At 54.1% G+C, this 26003-nt stretch overlaps 1 protein-coding gene across 1 annotated transcript in view; it reads left to right on the top strand.

Moving 5' to 3' along the window:
- The window catches only part of TENT4A (terminal nucleotidyltransferase 4A), a 72746-nt gene extending 70521 nt beyond the window's left edge, over nt 1-2225 (top strand). Inside the window, 2 exon segments of the mRNA XM_032861853.1 lie at nt 1113-1202; nt 1204-2225. Of these exon segments, the coding sequence (XP_032717744.1) occupies nt 1113-1202; nt 1204-1308 (195 nt within the window). The 3' untranslated portion in view covers nt 1309-2225.
- The last annotated feature ends 23778 nt before the right edge of the window (nt 2226-26003 follow it).

Genomic DNA, 26003 nt, shown 5'->3' on the forward strand with positions numbered 1-26003 from the left:
TGTGTTGGGCGGCCGGGGCAGGGGCCCTGCGTGGGGTCTGCTTTCTCGGTTCCGGAGGGGCCCCGTGAGTGCATCTGTTGGTGCCCTTGTGGCTTCTCTAAGCCCAGAGTCTGCACACAAGCAACTGTTCTGGGGTTGGAAAACAGGTTGTTAGCTCATTCCCTGTGCCCTTGAAGAGCCGGAGCGTTTCTGAGAGCTGTGGCAGTGTCTGCCTGTAGGAGTCAGGTGCGGTGTCTGAAGGTGAATGTGTTCCCTTGGGCTCTGACGACACTGGGGACACTCACCTCGATGACTGCAGTCCGTTTCTCTGTTGCTTATCTGATTGTATTTTGCCAGTAAGTTTTTCGTGTTTAGGGGTTGGCTCTCTGAGTTGTCATTAAGGCCAGATTGTTGTGTTCACTTGGAGCTAAGTCAGGGAGCTTTCCTCCTTGGATTCACCCCTTGGGTCACGATGGGGTTTTCAGGGCACCCCGGGCATCTCCCGCTGGCCTGCTGGAAAGACGGGCGAGATAACTCCTTGAAGGGGAAAGCACCTTCCTTCATGCATTTTGGCTTTCCCGCACAACCCCCTCTGCTGCTTGTTTGCTCGGCACCCTTCCCGAAAGCGGCCGTGTTCTCCTGGTGGGCTTCGTGCCGGGCCGTGGGTAGAGCAGCTGCCTGAGTGCCCGCCTGGCGTGTGTGGCGTCCTGCCCTCGGTAGCCGGAGCGCCGCCTGCTGCACGTGAACTCCCGTGTGTGTCTGCACGAGGTCAGAGCTGAAGTGGGGAAGATAACGTTCTGTGCACACACAGGACCAGTTAGGAGTGTGACGCTCCCAGCTTCAGATGGGAGAGTGTGTGTGTGCTCTGAGCCGGCCGGGTCACTAAGTGGGCGCGGTACTGTCTGCTGGGTGTAACGGTCCCTGTGACCCGCAAGCTTGGGGCTCTGCGCTCCTTCCTTCTTCCATCCCTGGGACACTGCACGTGGCCGTCGGGTGCAGCCCTTGTGCGTGCTCGCCGTCCGCGGGCCTGGTCTCCGTGGTGGGGGTGGAGGGCGCAGCTCGGGCACATGGAGGCGTGCGTCTGGGGTCTCCAGGGCAGCCGCCCACACTGCCGTCCCTCTCTGTCTCTCCAGCAGCACAGCGGCATGAAGCTGTCCCTGAAAGGCTCCCACAACCACAGCCAGGGCGGCACGTACAGCTCTGTGGGCAGTGGAGGCGTGCGCCCCCCCCGTGGGCAACCGAGGACACCACCAGTACAACCGCACCGGCTGGAGGAGGAAAAAACACACGCACACGAGGGACAGCCTGCCCGTCAGTCTGAGCAGATAATAGCCCCTGATGGCGCCTCCCGCTCCCCCTCCCCTCGGCCTCGGCGCCCAGCCGGGAACTGAGACCAGCATCCAGCACGTCGGCCCGGGCCCCTCGGACCGCCCGCCGCTGACCACTCTGCATGTCCCTCGTGTGGTGGTCACGTCCATCTTAAAGAACAGCTCCTTGTGCTCATCTGTGAAGCCTTATTAAGCGTGGACGCTGTGTCTGCCTTCCCGGGACGCTTCTCCTTCAGGGCCGGAGCAGGTCTGCCCCGGGACCTGCGGGACCGACGGCCCGTCTGGGTCCGGTGTGGTTGGGGTGTTTCCAGGGCACGTCCGCCAGAGTAGCAGAGGTCAGCCCCCGTTCTCGTTCCTTCCTCAGTGGGTAGGGTTGGGAGGTCGCCATTGTGTCACTGCCCTCACGTTTTGTTTTCAAATTTCAGAACTGTTTTTCTATGTAAATATTGAAAACTTATGATTTGTGCAATAACTCAGATATTTTTATTTAATTCATATTTTCACATAAGTTATATTTAAGGGAGGAGGTTTTTTAAACAAGCTTAGGTCCTTTCCCGAGTCGCATTTTCTAAGTTGGGTTCATCGTGTCGGCTGGTTGTCTGAGGAGCGCTGCTACCAACACCGTGAGTGAGGGGCTCGGGGTTTCTTTCTGTTTTTCTTTTGGTCAGACTCGAGGCCTCTCTGTTCGTGGCGGGGGAGCCCGGCAGCCCTGCGCTTCTCTGCAGGGGCTCGGCTCCCAGGCCTTCTGACCAGCTGCCCGCCGGCCCTGCCGTCCGGCCTGTCTGTCGTCTCGCTCTGACCGCAGACCTTTAACATTTCGGTTTTCGGTTCTTTTCAAGTAGACAACAAATCCAGCATTTAAAGTGCCAGAAATAGAACTTTCTAAGGGGAGAAAGGGTTGTCACATTATAAAATCTTTAAAAAAAAAAAATGTGAACTTTGAAGTGCTTCGGTTTGTTTTAGTCCCATAGCCTGCCAGGATGGGTCCGGTGACCATCAGCGCGGACAAGGGCACCCAGTTTTAGGAATGTGGAGAAAGGAATTATGTTGATTCCGTTGAGGAATCTGTGTAGTTGTATGCGTTCGTTCTGTTAAGAGCAAATCTGCGAGGAGTACTTCAGCTGCTCAGTGCACGGGGGAGTATTTGTAACGCGCCGCAGGAGGGCACAGCCTGGGGTCGGGGCCCGGAGCAGCCGGCGCGCGACCTGGAGAGCAGACAGGTGCACTGTGCAGGTGTGGTCTGCCGTGACAGCCGCTGTCTTCGTTACCTTCTTTTGAGCAAGAATATATCCCCGTGGCCGAACCCTGAGTTTTTGGAGCACCACAGCTGTCCTGGGTGTTAGCTGCATCTCATAGGTCACCTGACCTCCCGTTTTTAAGATGGGGGGTTCCGGCCCTGCTGAACACTACAGGTAGGTTGGTCTTTGAAGTCCACTCGTAGAGAAGGTCAAGTCAAAGAGACTGAACTACCATGACATCTGATGGATGTGCGGAGCGGGGAGCTGGAGTGCGGCCTGGGGGCGGGGTCCCGGGCTCTCCCCCAAGATCCGCAGAGGCTCGGCCTCTCCCCCGGGACCGGCCCCTGGCTGCGGCTGCGGCTTCTCCAGGGGGCCTTCCAGAAGAGAGTAGCACATGTTTGCAGTTCTTGATCGAAAGTTATCAAAAATATTTAAAGATATTTAAATTGTGAATCTATTGATAAAGAAATATTTATAAAAACTGATACGTAGGCCTGTACTAATCTCCACACATTAGCAATATTGACTGTCCCCCTACATTAAGGAGCCCCTGCGGGGCGCGGGTCCCGCAGGGGTGCATTTTAAAGCTCGATTCACAGACACAGGCACCGCGCTGCACCCGTCGTGAGCCGGATGAATTGGCCTGGCCACCCATGTGGTCGCGCTACACGGTGAACAAAACAGTATCACGTTTCGATTTTTTTTGTGTGTGTGGACAACAATGTGGAAGCTAAAATTGACATATTTTTATGTAAAGTTTTTCTATTCTTTGATTTTTAATAAACTTTGGAAACCAGGTGGTGTTTGTGTTGGAGTGTTTGCTTTCCACTCAAGAGGAAGGGCGGCTCTACCATTTCACATTCTTGAACTTAAACAGAGCAGTGAAAAGTTCCCTTCTCCTTGGTTTGGGGACTTCAGAGTTGTGGTTCCGAGCTGCGTACAGAGGAACGGCAGCTGAAGCCTAGCGTTTGCTCACCTTCTGGGCCAGGAGGGAGGCCCTCACACCTGACGTGACACTGTCCGTGTGCCATCTCCGACCAGCCCGCTGTGCGATACTGTGGCACCGATGATGCTTTCCAGAGAAACTGCTCCTTCTACATCTCTCTTAGGTCAAATTAGATTGCTTAAAAATAGCACTTTAAAAAAAAATTCTTTTTTAATTAGCACAAGTAGGGGGCAGGGCAGTGGCAGAGGGAGAAGCAGGCTCCGCTGAGCAGTGAGCCTGATCCCAGGACCCTGGGATCATGACCTGAGCAGGAGGCAGATGCTTAACCAACTGAGCCACCTGGCGCCCCTAAGAACACATTTTAAACAGCTAAGCAGTCGAAATGTACCTTAAAATATAACATATTTAGAGTTTATGAGGAGGTATTTAAGAAGTCCTACAGAGGGGCACCTGGGTGGCTCAGGGGATTAAATCCTCTGCCTTCGGCTCAGGTCATGATCCCAGGGTCCTGGGATCAAGCCCCGCATCGGGCTCTCTGCTCAGCGGGGAGCCTGCTTCCCCCTCCCTCTCTGCCTGCCTCTCTGCCTACTTGTGATCTCGCTCCGTCAAATAAATAAATAAAATCTTAAAAAAATAAAAACAAAAAAAAAGTCCTACAGAGCAGTGAGTGACAGAACCACGTGTCTCAGCCTCCCAGGCCCCGGGAGGGTGTGTGCTAGAACGTTCCACCATGGGGCCTGAGACAACCCTTTCATTTGCTCCTTCCCCAAGGATTTCCAGAGGGCTCCCAGCAGGGGCTGCCCCGAGGACACAACAAGACCCTCTGCACGCAGCACCTACATTCTGACAAGGCTGCAGAGAACCCCAGAAAGCAACAACTGTGCCCCATGTCAGTGCTGTGAACAGCGGCTGCAGGCAGAGTGACAGGTGTGTCTGTGGCTCGGGCCACTGGAAAGCCCTTGAGCTGGGGGAGCTGGCATGTTGGTGGCACAGCAAGGAGGCTGTGGAGCACTGGCCAGGAGCAGGTGCAGAGGTAGAGACGGGGGAGGGGAGCCGTGACAGGAAGCTAGAGGGTTTCTATGTACCTGTGGCCACTCACTGGAGAGCGGCTGGAGGTGGTGTTGAGGTGGTCCAGGTGAGCAGTGACCACCCTGGGGGGCCCTGGGCAGGTAGGATGGGGCTGGCGAGACCACACTGATGGACTGGGGTGGGCGGGGGGCGGGACCCTGCTGCCCACGGCCCTCAGCACGACATGGTGCACAGGAGCCCCAGGCCCCTAGAAGGAGCCCATCGAGTCAGTAAGTCACACCTGTCAGCCGGGAGCCCCAGGGAGGGGGAACCACCTGTCCCTCCGCAGGCTCAGGGTAGGCGAGAGGAGGCCCTGTTCCCTGGGCCTCGCTGGGACGTGGCGGGGCAGCAGGGTGGGTACTGGAGGCCACTCATGGCTCACACGGTCCATGCTACTCAGCTTTGAGTTGAGGACCTGCGGGTCACTGCAGTGACCCCTGGTCCCCAGAAGTCCTAGGATTCCGAGTTCGCTCCCTTGTGGCCGGGGCTCCCTGACTTCTTCCAGTTGTGGGGGGTCATGCCCCACCTTCATCCATGCTCGAGGTACTTGGGGCTCGTGTGCACAGCGTGCGGGGCCTGGGCTCCGGCAGCAGGTGCACACGGGAGGCGGTGGCCTCCGCAGCGTGGACGTGCCCGCTCCTGGCACACGTCTTTGTTGCAGTCGGCCTGTGGTCACCTAACTGAAGTCTTGACAAGGGTGTGTGGTTTATCCTCCGCTTTTCTAACTTGCGAAGTCCCTACCAGTCCTTAGGCAACTTAGATGATCTAGGGAAGGGGAGTGGCCACCAAGAAACACCTCAGCCCCGAACATCCTGCCTTGGGGGCTAGTTCTCACTAAGAATGGCTGGAAAAGAGGTCTCACTGTTGTGTTCCCTTGGCTTCCCGTGGTGGGGCAGTTCCTAAGAGATTTATCACGAGGACCCTCGGACAGAGCTGGTGGTGCCGCTCCCCTGTAGTTCCGGCATAACCATGTCCTGGAGCAGGGCCGGCCCGTGACTTCAAGGCCCTGGACTGAGTTCCAGGCAAGATCAATAGACTGGGCCCAGATTCTTCCCGACACTGCGCTCTTTCTGCATGACCTCTGACCCAGAATGTTCGAAGCACTGATGGTGTTAAAGGTCACACAGAGGTTCTCTTGTGAGTCACTTAGGGGTTTGGAAAGAGGTGTGTGACAAGGCAGATTTGAGGCCTTCCTGCCTGTGTTTCCTGAGGTCCTGAGTGTCTTCATGGCGATGGCTGTGGACGGCTGTGGCCAAAGCCAAGCCCACTCAGCGGGCGCATCCTCAGGCCCGAGACGGGAGCGTGAGGGGGCAGCCTGCCCTGGGGTGAGGACGCACCAGCCCCCGATGGGAGCAGTGTCCAGGGCTGAGCGTGCTGCAACCCCGCTCCTGCCTGGGACCCGAGGGATGGCGCGTCCCGACTATGGGGTCAGGGATGCTCTGGTTCTCCAGTGGTCTGAGAGCCGCTGCTCAGTTTGGGTGGAAAACTTACACTTTACGTTACCATTGAGTCCGGTGAGTTTCCCAACTGGCCTGTTCCGTGGTCCCTGTAGGCAGAGCCTCCCTGGACAGTGGAAATTGTCCCACGGCCCCCATGGGGAGCCGAGAGCCACCTGCTGGGCAGTGGTTAGGGGAAAACCTCTTGGCTCATGAACGGTGGAGCTTGGCTGCTGGCCTTGGCCTTTCACGGTCAGTGTTCGTGGTCACGATACTGCTGCTCAGAAAGGCGGGTTCTGGAAGAGCACTCTGGGACCGCTTCAGACACGTCCTCTAGTCCCAGCCCGTAGCCGGTTTAGCTCGCTCTGGACATGCCTGTGTCCGCCCCGGGCTTCTTGCAAGAGAGCAAGTCCCTGTGCTCAGAGCCCTCCGTCGGCTGTTTCAGTTCCATTCTCCCGGCCAGACCCCGCCCTGCATCCAAGTCCCTGCCGGCCCCCAGGCCCTGCATGCCCGGGACGACTGCCGGGGCCTTCAGCCAGGCCAGGGTGCGCCGCCTGTGAGGCTGACGGCGTGAGCTCAGCGGGCCGGCCCGGCCTCCACACTGGACCATCTCATGGGTGTGAGCTGGTGACCTCGGGGGCCGCGCCGACCGCGAGCACTGTGCACACCACCACCGCCTCCTGGGTGCAGGGACCTTTCCCATCTCCAGAGGAATAAACCGGGGCCCAGAGAGGGTGAGCATCCTCTGCTGCTGTTCAAGAGAAACTCAGACGGGCAGGTCCGCAGTGCTTGGCCCTTCGAGAAGCCTCTCACGTGCTCAAGGTGCACTGAATGGGGCTGGGTTCTGTCTTAAATCTGTGGAACAAAGAAGACAAAATTCATGTCCTGAATTTCAGCTCATTGCAGTTTCTGAAGCCCCAGGGGTAGGCCTGGAGCAGGGAAGGGGTTCCTGCTGAATTCGGCTTCCACCTCTCTGTGTCCCATGTCCCTTGGAGCACAGAGTGAATGGGGCTGTCCTTGGGGGTCACCCCATCCTCCTTGATTTTCCGTCCTCCCTTTTGAGGACCAGCCCCTTCGTCCATGTCCTATGGGTCCCTTCTCCTTCAGAACAGTCCTGAAGGATTGTTTTTCTCTTCTAGTGGTCGGTCCTGGAATCCTCATTCAATAACTAATCATGTCTTCTCTTTGACATCCACTGTATCATGGTCAGAAAGTAAGTTTATCATCTTTTTGGGACACCTGGATGACAGTCCATTAAGCCTCTGCCTTAGGCTCGGGTCGAGATCCCAGGTTCCTGAGATCGAGTCCTGCATCGGGCTCCCTGCTCAGCAGGGAGCCTGCCTCTCCCTCTCCCTCTGCCTGCTGCTCCCCTGCTTGTACTCTTTCTCTCTCTCTGACAAATAAATAAATAAAATTAAAAAAAAAAAAAAAGCTTACCGTCTTTTCTGTGTAGATGGCGAGCCTTCTGGAGTGTGTGCCTGCGTGCTCGCAGGGTCAGCACCGTGCTGGACGCCTGGAACTTGCCTGACGCGCTCCCCAGTGTCCACGTTTGTGCTCGTGCTTCCCTCATGTCAGTTACTGAGAAAGTCTGGAACAAATAAACAGCAAAACTTAGTGAATGAAAAAAAAATTTCATGTTAAGAAAAGCAGGGGCAACTAGGTTTAAGACTCAAGGTGTCTTTTTTTTTTTTCTGTAGGAAAACTGGAATCTAGGTACATACCAGGATTTTTTAATTGTCCAGTCCGCCCCAAGGGCTGTGGCTGGAGGGTTGGGTTTGGTGCTGTGATAGCAGCCAGGAGCGTCCGCAGGGGAAGGGGGAAGCGGCAGGCAAGCCCGTCCCCATCCACATTCTGTTCATTGTTCGGCTCCTGGATGGGGTGTGTCTACTGACCGACTGGTCTCCAGCAAGGGGGTGTCGGTGGGCATCAAAGCCCACCCCGCCCCGCCCACCCCCCCCCAGTGGGTGCTGCGGAGGGCTCCCTCCCTGCAGAGCCCTAGGCCCCTCCGGAAATTCTATCGGCTGGGAGTGGCTCGCTGCAGGGAAGAGAGGGGGCGCTCCTGCCTCACCAGCTGGTTTCCTCAGCCCTGCACTCCTCCTCCCCTGATCCCGCCTCCCCACCACCCTCTCTGCCGAGCTGAACACCTGCATGTCACCCCTGGGCTGGGGAGGGACCCTGGGGGTGGGGAGTGTTCCCCCAGGTTGGCTGTGAATTTGTTAATATTTGAACGGAAACCGTGTGCTCTGGTTAAAAAGGACAGGGAAGTCAGGCTGCCACTTTTTCTTTTACTGAAAAGAGGAAGGATCTGTAGCATCCTCACAGTGGCAACATGGGTAAAGCTGGAGACCTCCGGAGTGGGAGGGGCTGGGGGTGGGGCCAGGCTTGCCACCTGTGGGCGGGGGTGGGGGTGGGGGTGCCTGTGGATTCTGATGGGGGGGTCACTGCCAATTGTTGAAACCAGACTCCCACTCTCTGCAGAGAGTCGAGCTGTGCTCGGGCCCCAGCAGGGGGATGAGTGGTCCCTTTGGCCACCCCGGTCCCCAGTGTGCTGGGAGGGAACCCACACGTAGACTTCTACACAAAAGCCCTTTGCAAACCTCCAGCTGCCTTGCTTACTGCCCGCCACTCCCCAGCCCTTCCTGCCTGGGCTTCCCGTTCACAGCTGCCCTCTCCCCTTCTTCCCCTGCCCCAGGCTCTCTGTCCAGCTGTCTTGGCACCGAGCTGCCTGGCAGGCCTCCCGGCAGAGGCTCCTGGGAGCTGCAGAAGGAGCAGCAGGGCACCGCGGCCCAGGCCTCAGGGAAAGGTTGTGCGGGGAACAAGGCGCTCCGTTCCCGCAAGCAGGGGAGGGAGCATCCCCCACTGTGGGGAGACACATCGACATCCATGCAGAGGCCACCTGAGTCCTGGTGGGGGGGAGGATGGAGGGGCCTCTGCTGGGGTGGGGGTCAGTGAGCAGGGAGGGAGGAGCTGCCACCACCACCTTGGGGACAAGAAGGGCCACTCATCTCCAATCCTGTCACCCCCACAGGAAGAGCAATTTTGGTGAATGGTTGCTAGACACCGAGAAGCTTCGGTGGTGAATAAATGCCTTCTCCTGTCAGGGGAAAGCCCGACACTCGCTTCGGAGTCTCTCTCTGCTTTCCTTTTGGCACCAGCTGCCTCTGTCTGCCTACTGAGGTCCTGGGGAGCATGTGTGCCACGGGGCTGAGCGGACCACGGGGCTGAGTGGCTGCTTCTCATTCCCCAGGCTGAGCCCATCCATGGGTGCCCTGGACTTTCCTACCTGCCTTCCCCTCGGGTGGCAGGTGACAGGCCAAGACTCCATGGGGATGGAAAGCCACACACAGCTCAGCTCCCTCCTTTCCCTGGTGGACGTGACCCAGTGTCCCCTAGGGATCCTGTAAATTCCTGTTTTTTTTTTCAGAAACCCAGCTGTCCCCAGGACCCGGGCTTTTGAGTATCTGACAGTTTGAACCCAATGATCGTGAAAGCTATTTCAATTCATGAATGTCCGGCTTCTCCTTGCTTCCTGCGATAGAATCCAAGTCACACATCAGACAGGGGTCCTGCTGTCCCCCCGCTCCCCTGCGGGCCTTGTTAGCCCCTCTTCCACTTTAGGACAAAGGTGGAGGCAGCACCCAGGCCACGTACACTCCCCTCCAAGGGAGCTGCATGGCAGATGTGAGGGTGACCCGGGAGGGCAGGCAGGAGGAAGTTCTGTTTGGACGGGAGAGTGGGCTTTCCTGAATATCGAGAATTAGGGAATAGGTGATGCGATTTCAGGAGGGGACACCAAGATCTAAGACCTTGGGCCCAGAAAGTATTTGGGGGCAGTGAGCATGGCCTGACCCCTTGCCTCTGCCAGGAAGCCTTCCCACGCGTAAGTGTCACCCCGAGGGACCAAGGGCGCTGGGGACACTTGGATGTTCTGCTCAGTGGGAGTCCGCCTCAGCATCAGCCCTTCCCGAGCAAAGGGTGAGTTTCAGACCTTTGCCCAGCCCAACGGGGCTCTGATTGTGGAGGGCTGGGCTGGCTGTTCAGATCCAATCTGCTCCCAGCCCCCACCTGCACTTTCCATGTGACCCTTTTGTCACTGGCTAGAGGGAGATGTGCTCTTGTGGTGGCCCTGGAAGCCAGCCTCAGGGAGACTGTCCTAACCAGGCAGGAGCTGAAAGCTCTTGTCATTCTGTAGTCCTCTCTGGGCTCATGGATGACCCGCACTGTCCCAGGAGAAAACCGCATGCCGCTGTCGGGACAGAGGGAGCCCCAGCAGGTTCTGGAGCCCTTGGCTCAGCCGCTGTCAAAGTTGATCAAGACAGAAAGCGTTCTTGCGTGCTTTGTCACTGAAGTGTGTGTGAACGAGTTGCTCATCCACGGCCGTCACAGCAACGTGAAGATGTCGTCATCAAAACGTTTTGATCTGGGATCACACACCCATATAAAAAATCTGAGGTTCACAGAAGTTAGCTCAAGCTGCTGCTTCTTTTTTTTTTTTTTAGTTTTATTTATTTTAGAGCATGTGCAAGAGCAGGACCGGGGAGCGTGGTGAGAGGCAGAGAGAGAATCTCAAGCAGGCTCCACGCTAAGCGCAGAGCCGGACGCAGGGCTCAGTCTCACCACCCTGAGATCATGACCTGAGCTGAAACCAAGAGTCACAGGCTTAACCGACGGAGCCAACTAGGCGCCGCATCTCAAACTTATTACAAACATGGCTTAAGATTTTACTGGGAAATTTTACACAAATTCAACTTGTAACATCTCTATATGTTGTATTTCATTATAAACTTGTAATATGCGAAATGGGATTTTTTAACCAAGCTTCAACCATTTTTAACCAAGCTTCATTTCAATGCCCCAAATTCCTTCCAGTTTACCCCAATGTATCATAAAACTGCAGCAAAATACTTTCTGCAGACTCAGAATCCTCTGTGTCACAAAAACTGGCAAGCCAGCCCTGGGGGACAGTGGGCTTTGTGGCCGTCACCAATGTTCATTATGCTGCCCTTAAATTTATTCTGCTCTCATTATAAAAATTTACAACTGATTTGTCATGAGAAACTAGGGAAATTATAAAGTTTGTGGATCAAATTTCCTTTTTACTCCTTGTGTGCTTGCTGTTCGAGTCCCTGAATATGGGGCCGATGGGTGGGGATGTAGAGGCCTCGGGGGGAGGGGCTGCTCTTCCACGGAACGAAGGGATCTCGTGACACCGCATCAGCTCGGGAGTCCAGTGGTGGCCTTGTGTCCACAGAAGGGTGAATCCCGCACCATCCGGGCATGGGATCTGGTCTGGTCGCCGGATGCCAGAGGCTGGGTTCAGAGGTCTGTGGAGAGAATCTGCCCGGCGTGATCTCCCAGCAGGGTCTGTAGGGACTGGGTGTTCAGAACCCAGTCTCGGTGGACGGGGAAACATTAACTCAGCTGGCCGGGCTTGCCCAAACCCTGCACACTACAAAGAAAGGCGTGGTCCTCAACAGTTCCTGGAGGTCACCTCTAAGCCCTTGGAATGTCCTGCCTGATGAGCGTGTCTTTGTTCAGCTGGGGCTTTGGGCCCTGACGATGGCATCCCTTGGCTTGGAGACATCATTGCCCCTTTTATAAGGACACCTGTAGGGCCAGGGGCCTTCCCCGCTCCAGCGTGACCTCATGTCCACTAGCTACAGCTACAGACAGCGCCATCACCAAGGAAGGCCACGGTGTGAGGTCTCGGGCTCCAACAGAAGATTTGTGAGGGGACACCATTCGGGCCCTAGCAGGTGCCCGTGTCCCTGCCCCTAAGTCTGCGATGGGACCGTGAGGAGGGGAGTTGGCAGACGTGAGTAAATGAAGGATCTTAAAATGGGGAGACCAACTTGAACTATCTGGGGGAGGCCTCAGGACTTTCACAAGTAGCTCCCGAGAGGGCGGCAGAGGGAGGTTTGGGCACAGGCAGGAGCCCACATTCCAAGCAGAGCTGGGCCTGGCAGAGACCACGAGAGGAACTGGGCCATGAGCTTCCTGGGTTGGGGACCGGTGAGTATGTTGTTGGCTTTGTGATGCTGGCATTTCTCAGTGCACACACTGAGAAACAGACCTTGGCACACATTCCCCTCCAAGTCCCTCCACCTCCACGGTCAGGGGAGACACAGCCTTGCTCTTCCCACTGCTGCTCTTGGTTGATATGCGTGCGCTTGGGCATGTGGCTCTGGTGTGGCAGGCGCAGGGGCTGCTGGCCTTTGGGATGGCTGCGGGAGGCTGGGCTGCAAAGGACCGAGCCCGGCTGGCTCGCTCGTCCGGGCACAGCCCACAGACGTGTCCTCACAGCCAGCCGCTCGCTAGGTGGCTCCCTAACCCTGGATGTCCGCACAGGGTTTGGTGGGGTAGTGGGCTTTCACAGGCCCATCCTGTCGCAGGGACCTGCGGGGAGGGCCTGGGGCTGCCGCATGTCGTCATCCTGATGGCTGAGACGGACTCAGAGCAAAACCTGCAAAGGGAAGAGCTGCGTGGGGTGAAGTCCCGGGAGCCCAGACGGGAGCTGCCCAGAGCCCCCTCCGCTGGAGTCGCACAGGCTGGGCTTCGCTCCTTCTGTGAGAGCTGAGGCCGCAGGCGGAGACGCCACCAGCCAGGGAAGCCCTTAGAGCTTCAGGACCCGGGGTTCCATGGACATCTGGCCAGGTGGGCACCTTCTGCCCAGCAGGGACCAAAATTCCGAGCCCTGGAAGGAAGCAGGTGCCAGCAAGGGCACAGCAGGTCCCTCGGATCAGGCAGGGGACCGGGGGAGGCTTGCAGCCCACGACTTGGGGACGCCGGCCCTGGGCCTCATCGCTTGATAAGGAGGGCACTTGATCTGCCGGAGCGGAGCGGGGAGGGGAACATCTTGAGGCCCTTCCTATTTCGAGGTGGCGTTTCGTGTTGAATCTGAATTGTAGGGCCTCAGCCCAGCACACAGGGGATGCTCGACAGGTGTTCGCTGAGGGAGAGCGGGGATGTATGGTGCGGCTTCCGAAGCTCTCCCTGGGCTCCTCCGCCCCCAGCAGCTTGGCAGGAGTCCCGCAAGGCCACAAAGCCCTGCTCTGGCCTGGCCTGGGCTGGGTGGGGAGTCTCAGACCACACCCGACTCACTGGCCCCATGGGCCTCATAGGGGAGACTTGAGGGCCGCACTTTTCATCCTTTTCCTTTGCTTTCTCCAGTGCTGAGTTCCTGGAGTCCCGAGTGGTGCCTGGGGCTTGGATGCTCGGTATGTATCTGCTTGTGGGAGGGCCAGCCCCTAAACCAGGCTCTGTGATTACGGGACAGCACAGCCTGTCTGGCTCAGTCCAGCCCCGCAGCCCCAGAGGCCAGGGGAGCAGGGAGAGTCCCCTTGAGCACCAGAGATGCCATGGAGGGGCTGGGGCTGCCTCAGGAAAAAACCTGCCCACCCTCTGTGGTCTGCACATTCTGGGCTGATTCCTGTCCTGTGCCTTCATCTCTGTCCTGGGAGGAGGGAAACGGCTCCTGGGAGCAGGTGATGAGGGAATGGTGGAGGACGGTGGCTTCGACAGGAGGGCCAGGGCGTCACTGCCTCTGCAAGCAGGTAACTTGAAGTCCTATCTTCCTTGTTCCTTGCCAAAAGCCACGCCTGGCCGGTGCTGGGCTCATCCTTGCCAGAGCAGGTCCTGCTTCTGTCCTGTGAGCTTGAAGGCAGGGCCAGACACAGCCACCCCTTCTGCCCTTCTGCTCCCCTGCACTTGATGGACTTTGGCCCCCGAAGGCAGCCCTGGGCGCTTGGGGGACTGCCCTGTTCTGCTACGGTGACACTGACCCCGTGTTGGGGAAGCCCCCCGCGCCAACCCCCCCACCCCTGGCCGCAACATGCCTGCCCCAAGAGCCTCAAATACCTGGGAGTTTGATGGGCTCCCCGGGCCACTTTGGGCTGCACTGCACGGGTCTTCCCGTGCACGAGGGCTCTGACTTAGGAGCACCCCAGGCTGAGTTATACCTGCCTGGAGGAAGGGGTACTTCCTCCTAATTCTCACCAGGGACCAGTGGACTAACGGGGCAGGGGCAGCGGGGAGCCGGGCGCGGCCGTGGTGGGGCAGCTCTGCCGCCCGGGAGGTGAGCCTGCCTGGTCCCCGCTGCTCCTCCAGGCCCTGCTGCGGCTACAGCCTGAAGGCCTCTAGGAGCGGGATGGGCTCCTTGCAGCTGCCGGGGCCCTCGGGGCTTTCCCTCAGAGCACTGCCAGCCCAGGGGAGGCAGGCCCACAGTTCTTGATGGTGCCCAGTGTGGTGACTGGAGGGAGCCCCCAAAGAGATGAGAAGGTCAGGCATGGAGCTTTTGCTGCGGCCAAGAGAACTGGCGCGGTGCCTGGTCTGTTCGGATGCTGGTCCGGGCAGGGCTGCCGGAGAGCACCTGTCCCCTCCACCCCGAGAGGTCTTGCTCTGTGACACACGGGAGCTCTTCTCCTTCAGCATCCGGAAGCTCCAAGACCACCCGATGCCGCCTTCTCCATGCAGCCCACCTATTCCCAGCCTCACTCTCGCAGGCAGGCTCAGTGACTCTAAGAAGAGGTGCACGCTCGTTCCCACCTGCCTGGGACAGCATCCTGCTGCAGCGGCAGAGCCTGGGAAGGGCTCGAATGATGGAATTTGATGGAATGGGCGTTAGTGTCAGAGTCACCCCGCAGCTTGTGAAGGGCCCTGGAGATGCTACCTTCCCGTAATTACATTTTCTCCCTGAAACAATTTCAGTTAAATTTCTGTTTGACAAGGGACTGAGCGGAACCCATCTCACCTAGAAAATGACAAGAATGCTTTTAATCTTTCCAACTTAACCTTTTCATCCTGACTTATCCTTTCCCTCCTTGACACAAATGAAGGAATTAGGGCCCCCCACCCGTGTTGATTTGAGGAGACTCCGCAGGCCCTGCTCAGCCCCGCTCACCTCGGCAGCTGAGAGCTCGAGCTCCATGTGTGGGGGCTCGGGCCTCCGAGACAGGCTGTTCAGCCGGAGGCGCAGCCCTGCCCTTGGCCCCACGGAGAACAGCCTAGCCGTCTGGGCGCCCCAATCTCCCCAGCCTTCGGCTCCTGTTGATGTATTTAAATGCGCCCCCCCCAAGCCCAGGAGATGGCGTTAGTATCAGCAGCTCTGCAGGGGGCTAGCACGTGGGGTCTGTGCATGACCCCCTGGTCCCCGAGACTCCTAACTCAGTGCTCCAGGACCGTGTTCTGCCTCCGCCCACAGGCCTCCTAGCTTGCCTCTTCTGTTCCGTTAGCACAGCACACGCATGGGGCTGTGAGGGTTGCTGTGGGCCTGGGGAGGTGCTCTACCCACACAGAAGGCCCAGCGAGGGAAAGGCCAGGCGTGTCCACTGTCCTGCAGGTCACTCACTGTGACCGAAGCCGGCCACTCGCGGCCGTCTTGGACGCCACATCAGAGCGCGGTGGTTGTCGGCCAAAAAATAGAACTTCTGGAAAAACAAGGGTCAAACATCATATAGACAGGTGGCTTCGATCTCGGGGTGCCCGGGACCCCAGCACGGTGTCCGCAGATGTAGCCTAACTTGCAAGACCCTTCCGGAAGGGCCCCTTTGTTTATCCACTCGAGAGGCAGAGCTTTGCACAGACTCACAGGCTGGCAAACGTCGAGCAGAACACACGTACGGAGGTACCGACCGCACGGAGTGGGGTCCGGGAGGAAGCGGGGCAAATGCCTCCTGGGGGTCCTGGGGCTGGGCCGCATCGCTCTGGCCTGATTTTGGGGAGGGTCAAGTCTTTCTCTTTCTCTCTCTCATGAGCTCCCACCGGGCTGGTGGTGCTCAGGAGGCCTGGGGGAGGCCGGGGGTGGGGGGTTGGGGGGACAGAGGCCCCTCTGCCCTGCGGAGGACTTGCCTCTCCTGAGGCCTGGGAGCAAGTGTGCCTTCCAGTGGCCGGGTCGGTTCCATGGCTGGACCTTTTGGCCTTTGAAACAGGAGAACCTTGGGAACAACCTAGAGGTGCGTCCAGGGGGCGATGGTGAGTAACTCCAGGGGTCCGTGACCCTGGGAATACTTCATGGCCCTTAGGAAAGAGGACAAATAGCCAGGACCTGTTTACTGTTAAGAAAAAAAAAAACTCATAAAATGACACATTGGAACATGGAGAGGGCATGGGTGGATGCTTGATTTTTTAAAATAATGTGAATGTATTCTTGCATTAGTTCCTTAATAAAACTATAGTTAAGGACAACTATGCATTAGACGCTTTTTCCCCCAGAAAGGGAGCTTGTTCGTGGCTACCAGCTGATGTCTATGTATAAAAAGTGAGCAGGTAGTCACCGAACTACTTTCCTCCCTTCCACTCCCTTCTATTCCTAAGCCCAGAGAGGTCTCTGCCTTCCCCTGGGAACACACAGCAGGGGTGGGAGAGGGCTGGAGGGAGGGGACCTAAGTGGGCAGGCAGCCCCACACTGTGTCTGGGAGCCCTCCTGCGTGGGAGAACTGCCCCCCTGCTGCTGGGCGGGTGCAACCCCCGTCTGCCGCTTCTCCCGGAGTTCCCACGCCAGCCCCGCCAGCCCCATGGGCAGGAGCACAGTGGCCAGGCCGGAGAAGACCACAGGATGGATGGAGTGGTGGCCTCAGTGGTGCTGTCCTCTCATTTACAGGGGCCCAGTGTGTGCCCCCAGGCCTAGCCCTAGCTGGCCTGAAGCAGACCCAGGTGGGCGATGTGCTGGTGGCTCCCCGGGACCGGGCTTCTGACACCTGGGCCTGGTACCTTGGACCCTGCGGCTGGGAGTGAACCCATTTCCAGCTCGAGCACCTGAGCCCGATCCTTGAAGCCAAACGGGGGTGGGGGTGGGGCGCTGCCTGGGCTGGGGCTGAGGTGGGGAGGGGGCTCACACCTGTAAGAGGAACTTGATCCTGTAATAGGGGGAGAGCACACTGAAGTGATCTTTAACGGACTTTTTGAGTCTTTGGTGAGCATGTAAAAAAGCAACATGAAATGTTTTGTGACTGTGCCGAATGGCTGAGCAAAACCAAAGTCAAAGTCAGTCAATGGCATTTGGGGAATGCCAGAGGAAAAGATCACAGAGGAAAAGAACCCAGAGGAAGTTGCCCTGCTTTGTATCCTGTGTGACGTCAGCCAAGTTACTAAACTACTCTGTGCCGCCTCCACTCCTTGTCTAGTACCCACCTCCTCGGGTTTGTGAGAGGAGTTTGGGTCAACCTGTACAAATCCCTCGGATGCTTCCTGGCTCACAGGACAAGCCCCGGAACACAGCAGGGAGAGCTCAGGGGACAAGCCCGGAATGTCTCTCTTCTCAGATGGAAGAGCTGACTGCAGTGTGTCCCTGTAAGGGACTTGCAGACAAAGCCGCATGTCCCCACCCCTTCCACGTGTGATGCTGGAGATGGGTCTGCCAGGCGATGAGGTGGAGGAAGGGACATGGGGTGGCAGCTGCCTGGCATATGTGGCTGAGATGCTGGCTTCTGTGGGCAGCGTGGGACCCGCTCCAGCGTCCAGTCCCCCCTCGTGGGTGCTGGTGATTCTCTTGCGAGAGTCCTTCTTGTGGCTGAGTGTTACTCCCGCGTCTCTGTTCCTGGAATGTCACGTGCGAACTTGGCTCTCTGGGCCTCCTGGGAATTCTGAAGGCACCTAGCACCTTATAAAAATCCCTTGTTACCCAGTCTGGCCAGACTAGAGCATCACCCACATGCCATGCAGGGGACAACGTGCAGCATCGCGGTAACCCAGGAGCCGCTGGCAGCTCTGCTTCTCGTGGCACAGGACAGTTTCACCGGTGATATCGGAAGCATAGTACCAGCCTGATAATGTCTGCCTTTTAAAATATAAAGATAATTATTTTTAGAATAAAGGTAAGATGCACACACTTTCAGACAGCTTGGGATATAAAAGAGCTCAATAAATACTACACCACACAAGCAAAGCAAAAATAAAAATTAAAAAAAAAAGCACAGAGACAGTTCCAGAAAGCATAAAAGAAAAGAAAAGAAGGCCACCAATTATAACAGTAAATGAGAATTAATGAGCTCTTCATGTTAAGAAAGGTTAAGATACAGTTTTACAAATGGTATTAAAGAACTTTGTATTATTCATGAGCGACATGTAAAATAAAATGGTTTATGTTAACTATTCTCTGGGCAGATGTCAACAAAAGGAAAGTGGCAACATAATGATCAAAGAACTCAAGGAGAAACACTTGAAATAGGAGGTAAGGGGCTAAAACGGGAAGGGGAGATGACAAATCACAGGACTTGTAAGGGGCCAGTCAACCTACGAACGCTGGAGCAGCTCCAGAGGTCAGGTGAAATCACTCATAGCCCGAGACCTCATTTCCACCGTCAATATGGCAAGAGAAGCCGCGCCCCACACGTCTGCACATGCTTCCCTAAACGGACCCCTGGCCTCCTCCCCGTCAATGTGTATATTACTGCATTTTTCTTGGAAGGCATTTTTTTTTTTTTTTTAAAGATTTTATTTATTCATTTGACAGAGAGAGAGATCACAAGCAGGCAGGGAGGCAGGCAGAGAGAGAGGAGGAAGCAGGCCCTCCGCGGAGCAGAGAGCCCGACGCGGGGCTCGATCCCAGGACCCTGGGATCACGACCTGAGCCGAAGGCAGAGGCTTTAACCCACTGAGCCACCCAGGCGCCCCTTGGAAGGCATTTTTAAAAAATACATTCTGAGGCAAAGTTTCATTTAACCTTCAATACAAAAGTGTTTCTTAGCAGAAATCTTCAGAAAATACCCATCCATTTTGTTGCCAAATTTCAAAGATTTATTTACAAGTTTTGTGTCAGTCGGTAAGTGGCCATAATATAACTTAGCCTGAACATACACATCTCAGTCAGGCCTGGTCAGGAGACAAGCCCCGCAGCCCTTGTTTGAACCGGAACCTCTAACGTCAAGAATTACAAGCCAGCAGGAAGTGACTAAGCGCTAGAAGGGACCGGGGGAATTCTAAGGGCTCCAGAAGAAGCAGATGCAAAGAGCAGCTGTCACCTCAAGACCGATGGTCCTCCTTCAGCTGGACAGGTTTGCCCCCAAAGAGACTATCTGGCGATGGCGAGAGACGTCTTGGGTTGTCACAGATGGGAGGGTCTTGGTCCTGCTGTCTGGAAGGCAGAGGCCAGGAATAGAGCTGACGTCCTGCCGTGCACCGGACAGCCCCACGACAAAGAACCTTCCAGCCCCAAACGTCAGGGATGCCTTGGCTGAGTAATCAGTGTGTGTGTGTGTGTGTGTGTGTGTGTGATACGTGTGTATGTACGGTGTGGTGTGTCTGTGATATGTGTGTGCTGTGTGGTGTGACACGTGTGTGTCTGAGGTAGGCAAAGGCCTGCTGATTATGTCACCAAATGCCACTCTGTCTTGTCTAGAGACAGTGGCTGTTGTCACCTTGGCTGCAAGCCAGTTGCTTCTGGTCTTTTATTTTTTTAATTTTTTAAATTTTTAAAAAATTTATTATTATTCTTATTTTTTATTTTCAGCGTAACAGTATTCATTGTTTTTGCACCACACCCAGTGCTCCATGCAATCCGTGCCCTCTCCAATACCCACCCCCTGGTTCCCCCAACTTCCCACCCCCCGCCTCTCAAAACCCTCAGATTGTTTTTCAGAGTCCATAGTCTCTCATGGTTCCCCTCCCCTTCCAATTTCCCCCAACTCCCTTCTCCTCTCCATCTCCCCTTGTCCTCCATGCTATTTGTTATGCTCCACAAATAAATGAAACCATATGATAACTGACTCTCTCTGCTTGACGTATTTCACTCAGCATAATCTCTTCCAGTCCCGTCCATGTTGCTACAAAAGTTGGGTATTCATCTTTTCCGATGGAGGCATCATACTCCATAGTGTATATGGACCACATCTTCCTTATCCATTCGTCCGGTGAAGGGCATCTTGGTTCTTTCCACAGTTTGGCGACCGTGGCTATTGCTGCTATAAACAGGCCCACTCTCACCACTCTTGTTCAACATAGTATTAGAAGTCCTAGCAACAGCAATCAGACAACAAAGAGAAATAAAAGGTATCCAAATTGACAATGAAGAAGTCAAACTCTCTCTCTTCACAGATAACATGATTTTTTATATGGAAAACCCAAAAGACTCCACCCCAAACTACTAGAACTCACACATCAGTTAAGTAACGTGGCAAGATACAAAGTCAATGTACAGAAATCAGTGGCTTTCTTATACACTAACAATGAAAATACAGAAAGGGAAATTGGAGAATCGATTCCATTTACTATCGCACCAAGAACCATAAGATACCTGGGAATAAACCTAACCAAAGAGGTAAAGGGACTGTACTCGAGGAACTACAGAACACTCATGAAAGAGATTGAAGAAGACACAAAAAGATGGAAGACCATTCCATGCTCTTGGATGGGAAGAATAAACATTGTTAAAATGTCTATACTGCCTAGAGCCATCTATACCTTTAATGCCATTCCGATCAAAATTCCTCTGGTATTTTTCAGTTGCTTCTGGTCTTACAAACATCAAAGAGAGTTATGTAAACACTCCATATGCAGCATGAATTGGGCAGGATTCATCAACTTTCTGCTTCTGGATGGAAAGCAGATAAAATATGGAAAAGAAGAGGTTGATGAGGGGGAGGAACATTCCAGAAAAGAAGGAAGAGCTGGTTGTAATGTGGTCTGCAGGTCCCAGATGAGGAAGAGGCAGGGTCAGAACTGCTCCCGCAACAGCCACGGTCCTGCCCGCTCCGCCCTTCCCCCTGCATCCTGTAGCGGGCTTGCACCCCTGCGCGGGTGCCCCTGACGGTCTCTCTCCTCCTTCTGACCAAGTCCGCTCCCACACACCTGTGCTCACACCACGGAGAGCAGAGCTTCCAAGAGGCCTGCTGTTGAGTGGGTGCCTTGAGGTCACAGGAAGCAGAACACCTGGATGCAGGTGGACACGTCTGCTTAGATGCACACACAGCAGCCCCCTGCTCCCATGTCTCCTCCCCGCGCACCCCCGCCCCCAGCCCCGGGTCCCTAGAGCATCACCACGAAGGAGAACCCACTCAGGGAAGTCTTGGGAAGGAGGTCTGCTGTGTGATTCTTTTAAAGATTTTATTTATTTTTTATTTATTTGAGAGAGAGTGAGGGAGCACAAGCAGGGGGCAGGAGCAGAGGGAAAGGCAGAAGCCGACTCCCTGCCGAACAGGGAGCCTGTGGGGGCTCTAGCAATGGATCCCAGGACCCTGAGATCTCGACCTGAGCCAAAGGCAGCCGCTTAACCAACTGAGCCCCTCAGGGGCCCCTGCTGTGATTCTTTACAATGCATTGTCTCAGAGCTTTGGGACTGGGCTCAGTAAGAATAAGGAAATTCTAAGTAACTATTGTTGGGTAAATAGAACAGTGTGTCCTGCTAAACCAAGTTCTCAAAACCTAACATTTAAATATGGGGTTAACTGAGTTTCCCAGTCTAGACCACTTCTTAAAAACCTCATAATTTTGAAATAATTATAAATTGATGGGAAGTTGCAGAAATAATCAGAAAATCCCTTGTACCTTTTTTTTTTTAAGATTTTATTTATTTATTTGACAGACAGAGAGAGATCACAGTAGGCAGAGAGGCAGGCAGAGAGAGAGAGGAGGAAGCAGGCTCCCCGCTGAGCAGAGAGCCCGATGCGGGGCATCATGACCCAAGCCGAAGGCAGAGACTTAACCCACTGAGCCACCCAGGCGCCCCTCCCTTGTACCTTTTACTCAGTTTCCCCCATGGTTACATTTAAAATAACTAGAGTTCAATATCTAATCCAGGAAACTGACACTGGTACCGTGTGTGTCCTACGGCTTTGTGCTATTTTATGAGATGTAAATTTGCATATCATTTAATTCAGAGCACGGCTCCACTAAATATGGCCCAGGGCCAAATCCAGAAGGTCTCCTGTTTTTGTAAACAAGGTCTTACTTGAACACAACCAGTCTGGCTCATTCATATTGTCCATGGCTGCTTCTCGCTATGATGGCTGAATTGAGTACTTGGGACAGAGGCTGCATGGCTTGCAAAGCCTCTAATATTTATTCTCTGGCCCTTTGCTGACCTTGATTTACAGAATCTCTTTTTTTTTTTTTTTTTTTTTTTTTTAATCTGGAAACAAACTCGGAAATCCTATAGTGCAGCGCTTTCTTTTTGTACAGGAGGAGACAGAGGGTCAGAGGATAGACCAGGGTCACCTCTGGTCTTCCCCCTTCTGCCTTCAGCAAGCCTCTCAACCAGCCTGGATCGAGGCCTGGATTTTACTTTCTGAGCACATTTGAGAGTAAGGCAGTGGATGAAGTAGTTTTATACCTTCCGTACAATTTTGTCCTCTGTTTCTTCCACTGGATTTCATTGTATAATTTGTGTTGGCTTTCTTCCTCATTTTAGTAAAGGAAACTACATGTTGCAGTGTTAAAAATGATGAGACAGGAATCCATCAGAATCCTAGAGGAGAACATAGGCAGTAATCTCTTTGACATCAGCCACAGCAACTTCTTTCAAGATATGTCTCCAAAGGCAAAGGAAACAAAAGTGAAAATAAACTTTTGGGACTTCATCAAGATCAAAAGCTTCTGCACAGCAAAGGAAACAGTCAAAAAAACAAAGAAGCAACCCACGGAATGGGAGAAGATATTTGCAAATGACAGTACAGACAAAAGATTGATATCCAGGATCTATAAAGAACTCTTGAAACTCAACACACACAAAACAGACAATCATATCAAAAAATAGCAGAAGACATGAACAGACACTTCTCCGATGAAGACATACAAATGGCTCTCAGACACATGAAAAAATGTTCATCATCACTAGCCATCAGGGAGATTCAAATCAAAATCACATTGAGATACCACCTTACACCAGTTAGAATGGCCAAAATTAGCAAGACAGGAAACAACATGTGTTGGAGGGGATGTGGAGAAAGGGGAACCCTCTTACACTGTTGGTGGGAATGCAAGTTGGTGCAGCCACTTTGGAAAACTGTGTGGAGATTCCTCAAGAAATTAAAAATAGAGCTTCCCTATGACCCTGCAATTGCACTACTGGGTATTTACCCCAAAGATACAGATGGAGTGAAAAGAAGGGCCATCTGTACCCCAATGTTTATAGCAGCAATGGCCATGGTCGCCAAACTGTGGAAAGAACCAAGATGCCCTTCACCGGACGAATGGATAAGGAAGATGTGGTCCATATACACTATGAAGTATGATGCCTCCATCAGAAAGGATGAATAACCAACTTTTGTAGCAACATGGACGGGACTGGAGGAGATTATGCTGAGTGAAATAAGTCAAGCAGAGAGAGTCAATTATCATATGGTTTCACTTATTTGTGGAGCATAACAAATAGCATGGAGGACAAGGGAGTTAGAGAGGAGAAGGGAGTTGGGGGAAATTGGAAGGGGAGGTGAACCATGAGAGACTATGGACTCTGAAAAACAATCTGAGGGTTTAGAAGGGGCGAGGGGTGGGAGGTTGGGGGAACCAGGTGGTGGGTATTAGAGAGGGCACGGATTGCATGGAGCACTGGGTGTGGTGCAAAAACAATGAATACTGTTACGCTGAAAAATAAAAAAAATTTTAAGAAAATAGAACTACTCTGTGATCCAGCAGTTGCACTACTAAAAAAGAAAAAAAAAATGATGCAATGAATGTGTCCACCTGAGCTGCAAACTCAGTGCCCTCCTGCCGCTGGATGTAAACACGGGAAGCAGTCCAGGTGCCCTGCTGGGACTACTACAGGGCAGAGCAGGGACTGCAGCAAAGTGGAGGGAGAGAGGGTGCTCAGGGAAAAGGGCAGCAGCCATCTACCTTTATGTCACTGTTGAATGCAAGGCAAGAGGGACCAGGCTTTCCAGCTTTTTTTTTTTTTTTTAAGATTTTATTTATTTATTTGACAGACAGAGATCACAAGCAGGCAGAGAGGCAGGCAGAGACACAGAGAGCAGGAAGCAAGCTCCCTGCTGAGCAGAAAGCCCGATGCGGGGCTCGATCCCAGGATCCCGGGATCATGACCTGAACCGAACGCAGAGACTTAACCCACTGAGCCACCCAGGCGCCTCAGGCTTTCTGGTTTTTAAGGACAGCAAGAAAGCTGTGACTTTTCCTAATTTTTACATAGTAACAACTAATTTAAAAACTTGTAGACCTTTGTCAAGTCAAACCAAGCAGAGTCAGTCCAGAGTCAGCCTCAGGCTTATAATTTACTATTTTTTGTTCTGGGGTTGTCATGAGAAATCTTGGCCATTTGAGGCATCAGACTTGGGAGGTTGCGGGCAAGAGAATGGGAAGGTTAAGATAACCTGTCAACATCCTTGGCCATGAGTTCAGTCCGTGGTGGACCAGGGGTGGGTCTGGGCCTCGTCTCCATAGGTGGCTGGTAACCCACCGTCGTAATGTGACATGCAAGCATTTCCCATCAGAAGATCTCCCCAGGAAGCCCGTGGGTCAGACTCCCCGGCCTCTCCCAGAGGAGCTGTGGACACAAGCTCAGTGGCACATCATGAAGACAGATGACGGCGTGACTACAAGACGGCCTCACCAAATCCCAGAGCCTTCATGGCCCGAGACTGGGTTTGATCAACACACACCAGTTCTCAATGGGGTAGCCCTCCCTGCCCCAATACACACACACACACACGCTCCCTGGACATTTGTCAACATCTGGAGATACTTCTGTTACAACTGGGGGCGGCTTGTGGCATCTCGCCGGTGGAGAGGTGCAGGGCAGACTCCACCATGAAGAATGATCTGCCCTGAAACAATCGCCGTGCCCCGCCTGAGAAGCCCTGAGCTAGAGCAACGACCTAGACACCCCTCGTCACTCAGCCAGAGGCCCATGGTGACACAGTCATCAGCGTTCAATTCGGGAAGGGTGGTGGGATTGAGCATGCGGGTGCGCTCTCGGCTGTTCCATTCGCGCTCCCTTGAGGAGCCACACGCACTGTCGGGAAGGTTGGGAGAGTTCACCCATCCTGACACCAAGTGATGGCACCAGGCGAACTGGCCTCCGGTCCACAGAGAAAGTCCATTGATTTAAAGGATTTGCTTAAATTCTATATGAGAAGGCAATTACTTTGTGGGATCCAACTGGTTGACAGTGAAAGCAGCAAACAATAAAATGAATGCACATTGCTTTTTCCACGTGTCAGCAGAACATCGGGAGGCAGGATTGGATTCTCTCCAGCCTCACATATCATCGGGGGCCTTGTGACCCCCGAGCCCTGTCAGAGGGACTCACCTCAGTGCCGAGCGAGGCAGGATATCTGTGGAGAGGAGGAAAGACACTTCAGTTCGTTGCATTTTTCTGTTCCTGAGTCTGCGGTATAAGAAATAAAAATACTTCTCCTTCCTTCATTCCTCCCTTTCATTCATCCTTCCTTCCTTCCTTTCTTTTCTTCTTTCTTAGGAAAATGTGTTGAAAAGAGAATTTCATCCACTTCCCTGAGAAAATCACTGTGTGTGTGTGTGTCTGTGTGTGTGTCCCCACACACATGCACGTGCCTCCACAGGCTAAGGACACGAAGTGAAATAAATAAAAATCACAGGAGCCAAGTATTAATCAATAAATTCCAGGCTACTTGTAAACAGTGTTTGGTTTCTACAAAAACAGCCTCTGAACCGGGGGGTAAGCCTTAGTCAATAAAGCTGATAAGGTATGAACGCGCCGTGCATGTTCATAATAACCCATTTGAAAAACACAGACCAGTACAAAGAGTGTCCAGACCACCTCGAATTCCAGCACCCGTAGGTAACCATGTTAAGCACTGGTGTATTTTTAGGGCGAGGCTCACAGAGCTCGGGCCCCCTGACCACACCCAGGCTGCTTTGTAAACCCCGCTTGTAAACCCGGCTTTACTGGAATGCGGCCACGGTATTTGCGTATTGTCTAGAGCTGTTCACACGGCACAGTAGTTGTGACAGATACCGTGTGGCCTGCAAAACTTGCAATATTTACGCTCTGGCCCTTTCTAGAAAAAGTCTGCGAGTCCTGCTCAGGGCGGTCTTTATCCTCTGTGTGCCTGTTGGGCGCACAGTGACAGACCCGCCAGGCGGC

This window comes from Lontra canadensis, unplaced genomic scaffold, assembly GCF_010015895.1.
Source record: "Lontra canadensis isolate GAN:19392208 unplaced genomic scaffold, GSC_riverotter_1.0 scaffold22, whole genome shotgun sequence".
In the NCBI taxonomy this organism is placed as follows: Eukaryota; Metazoa; Chordata; class Mammalia; order Carnivora; family Mustelidae; genus Lontra; species Lontra canadensis.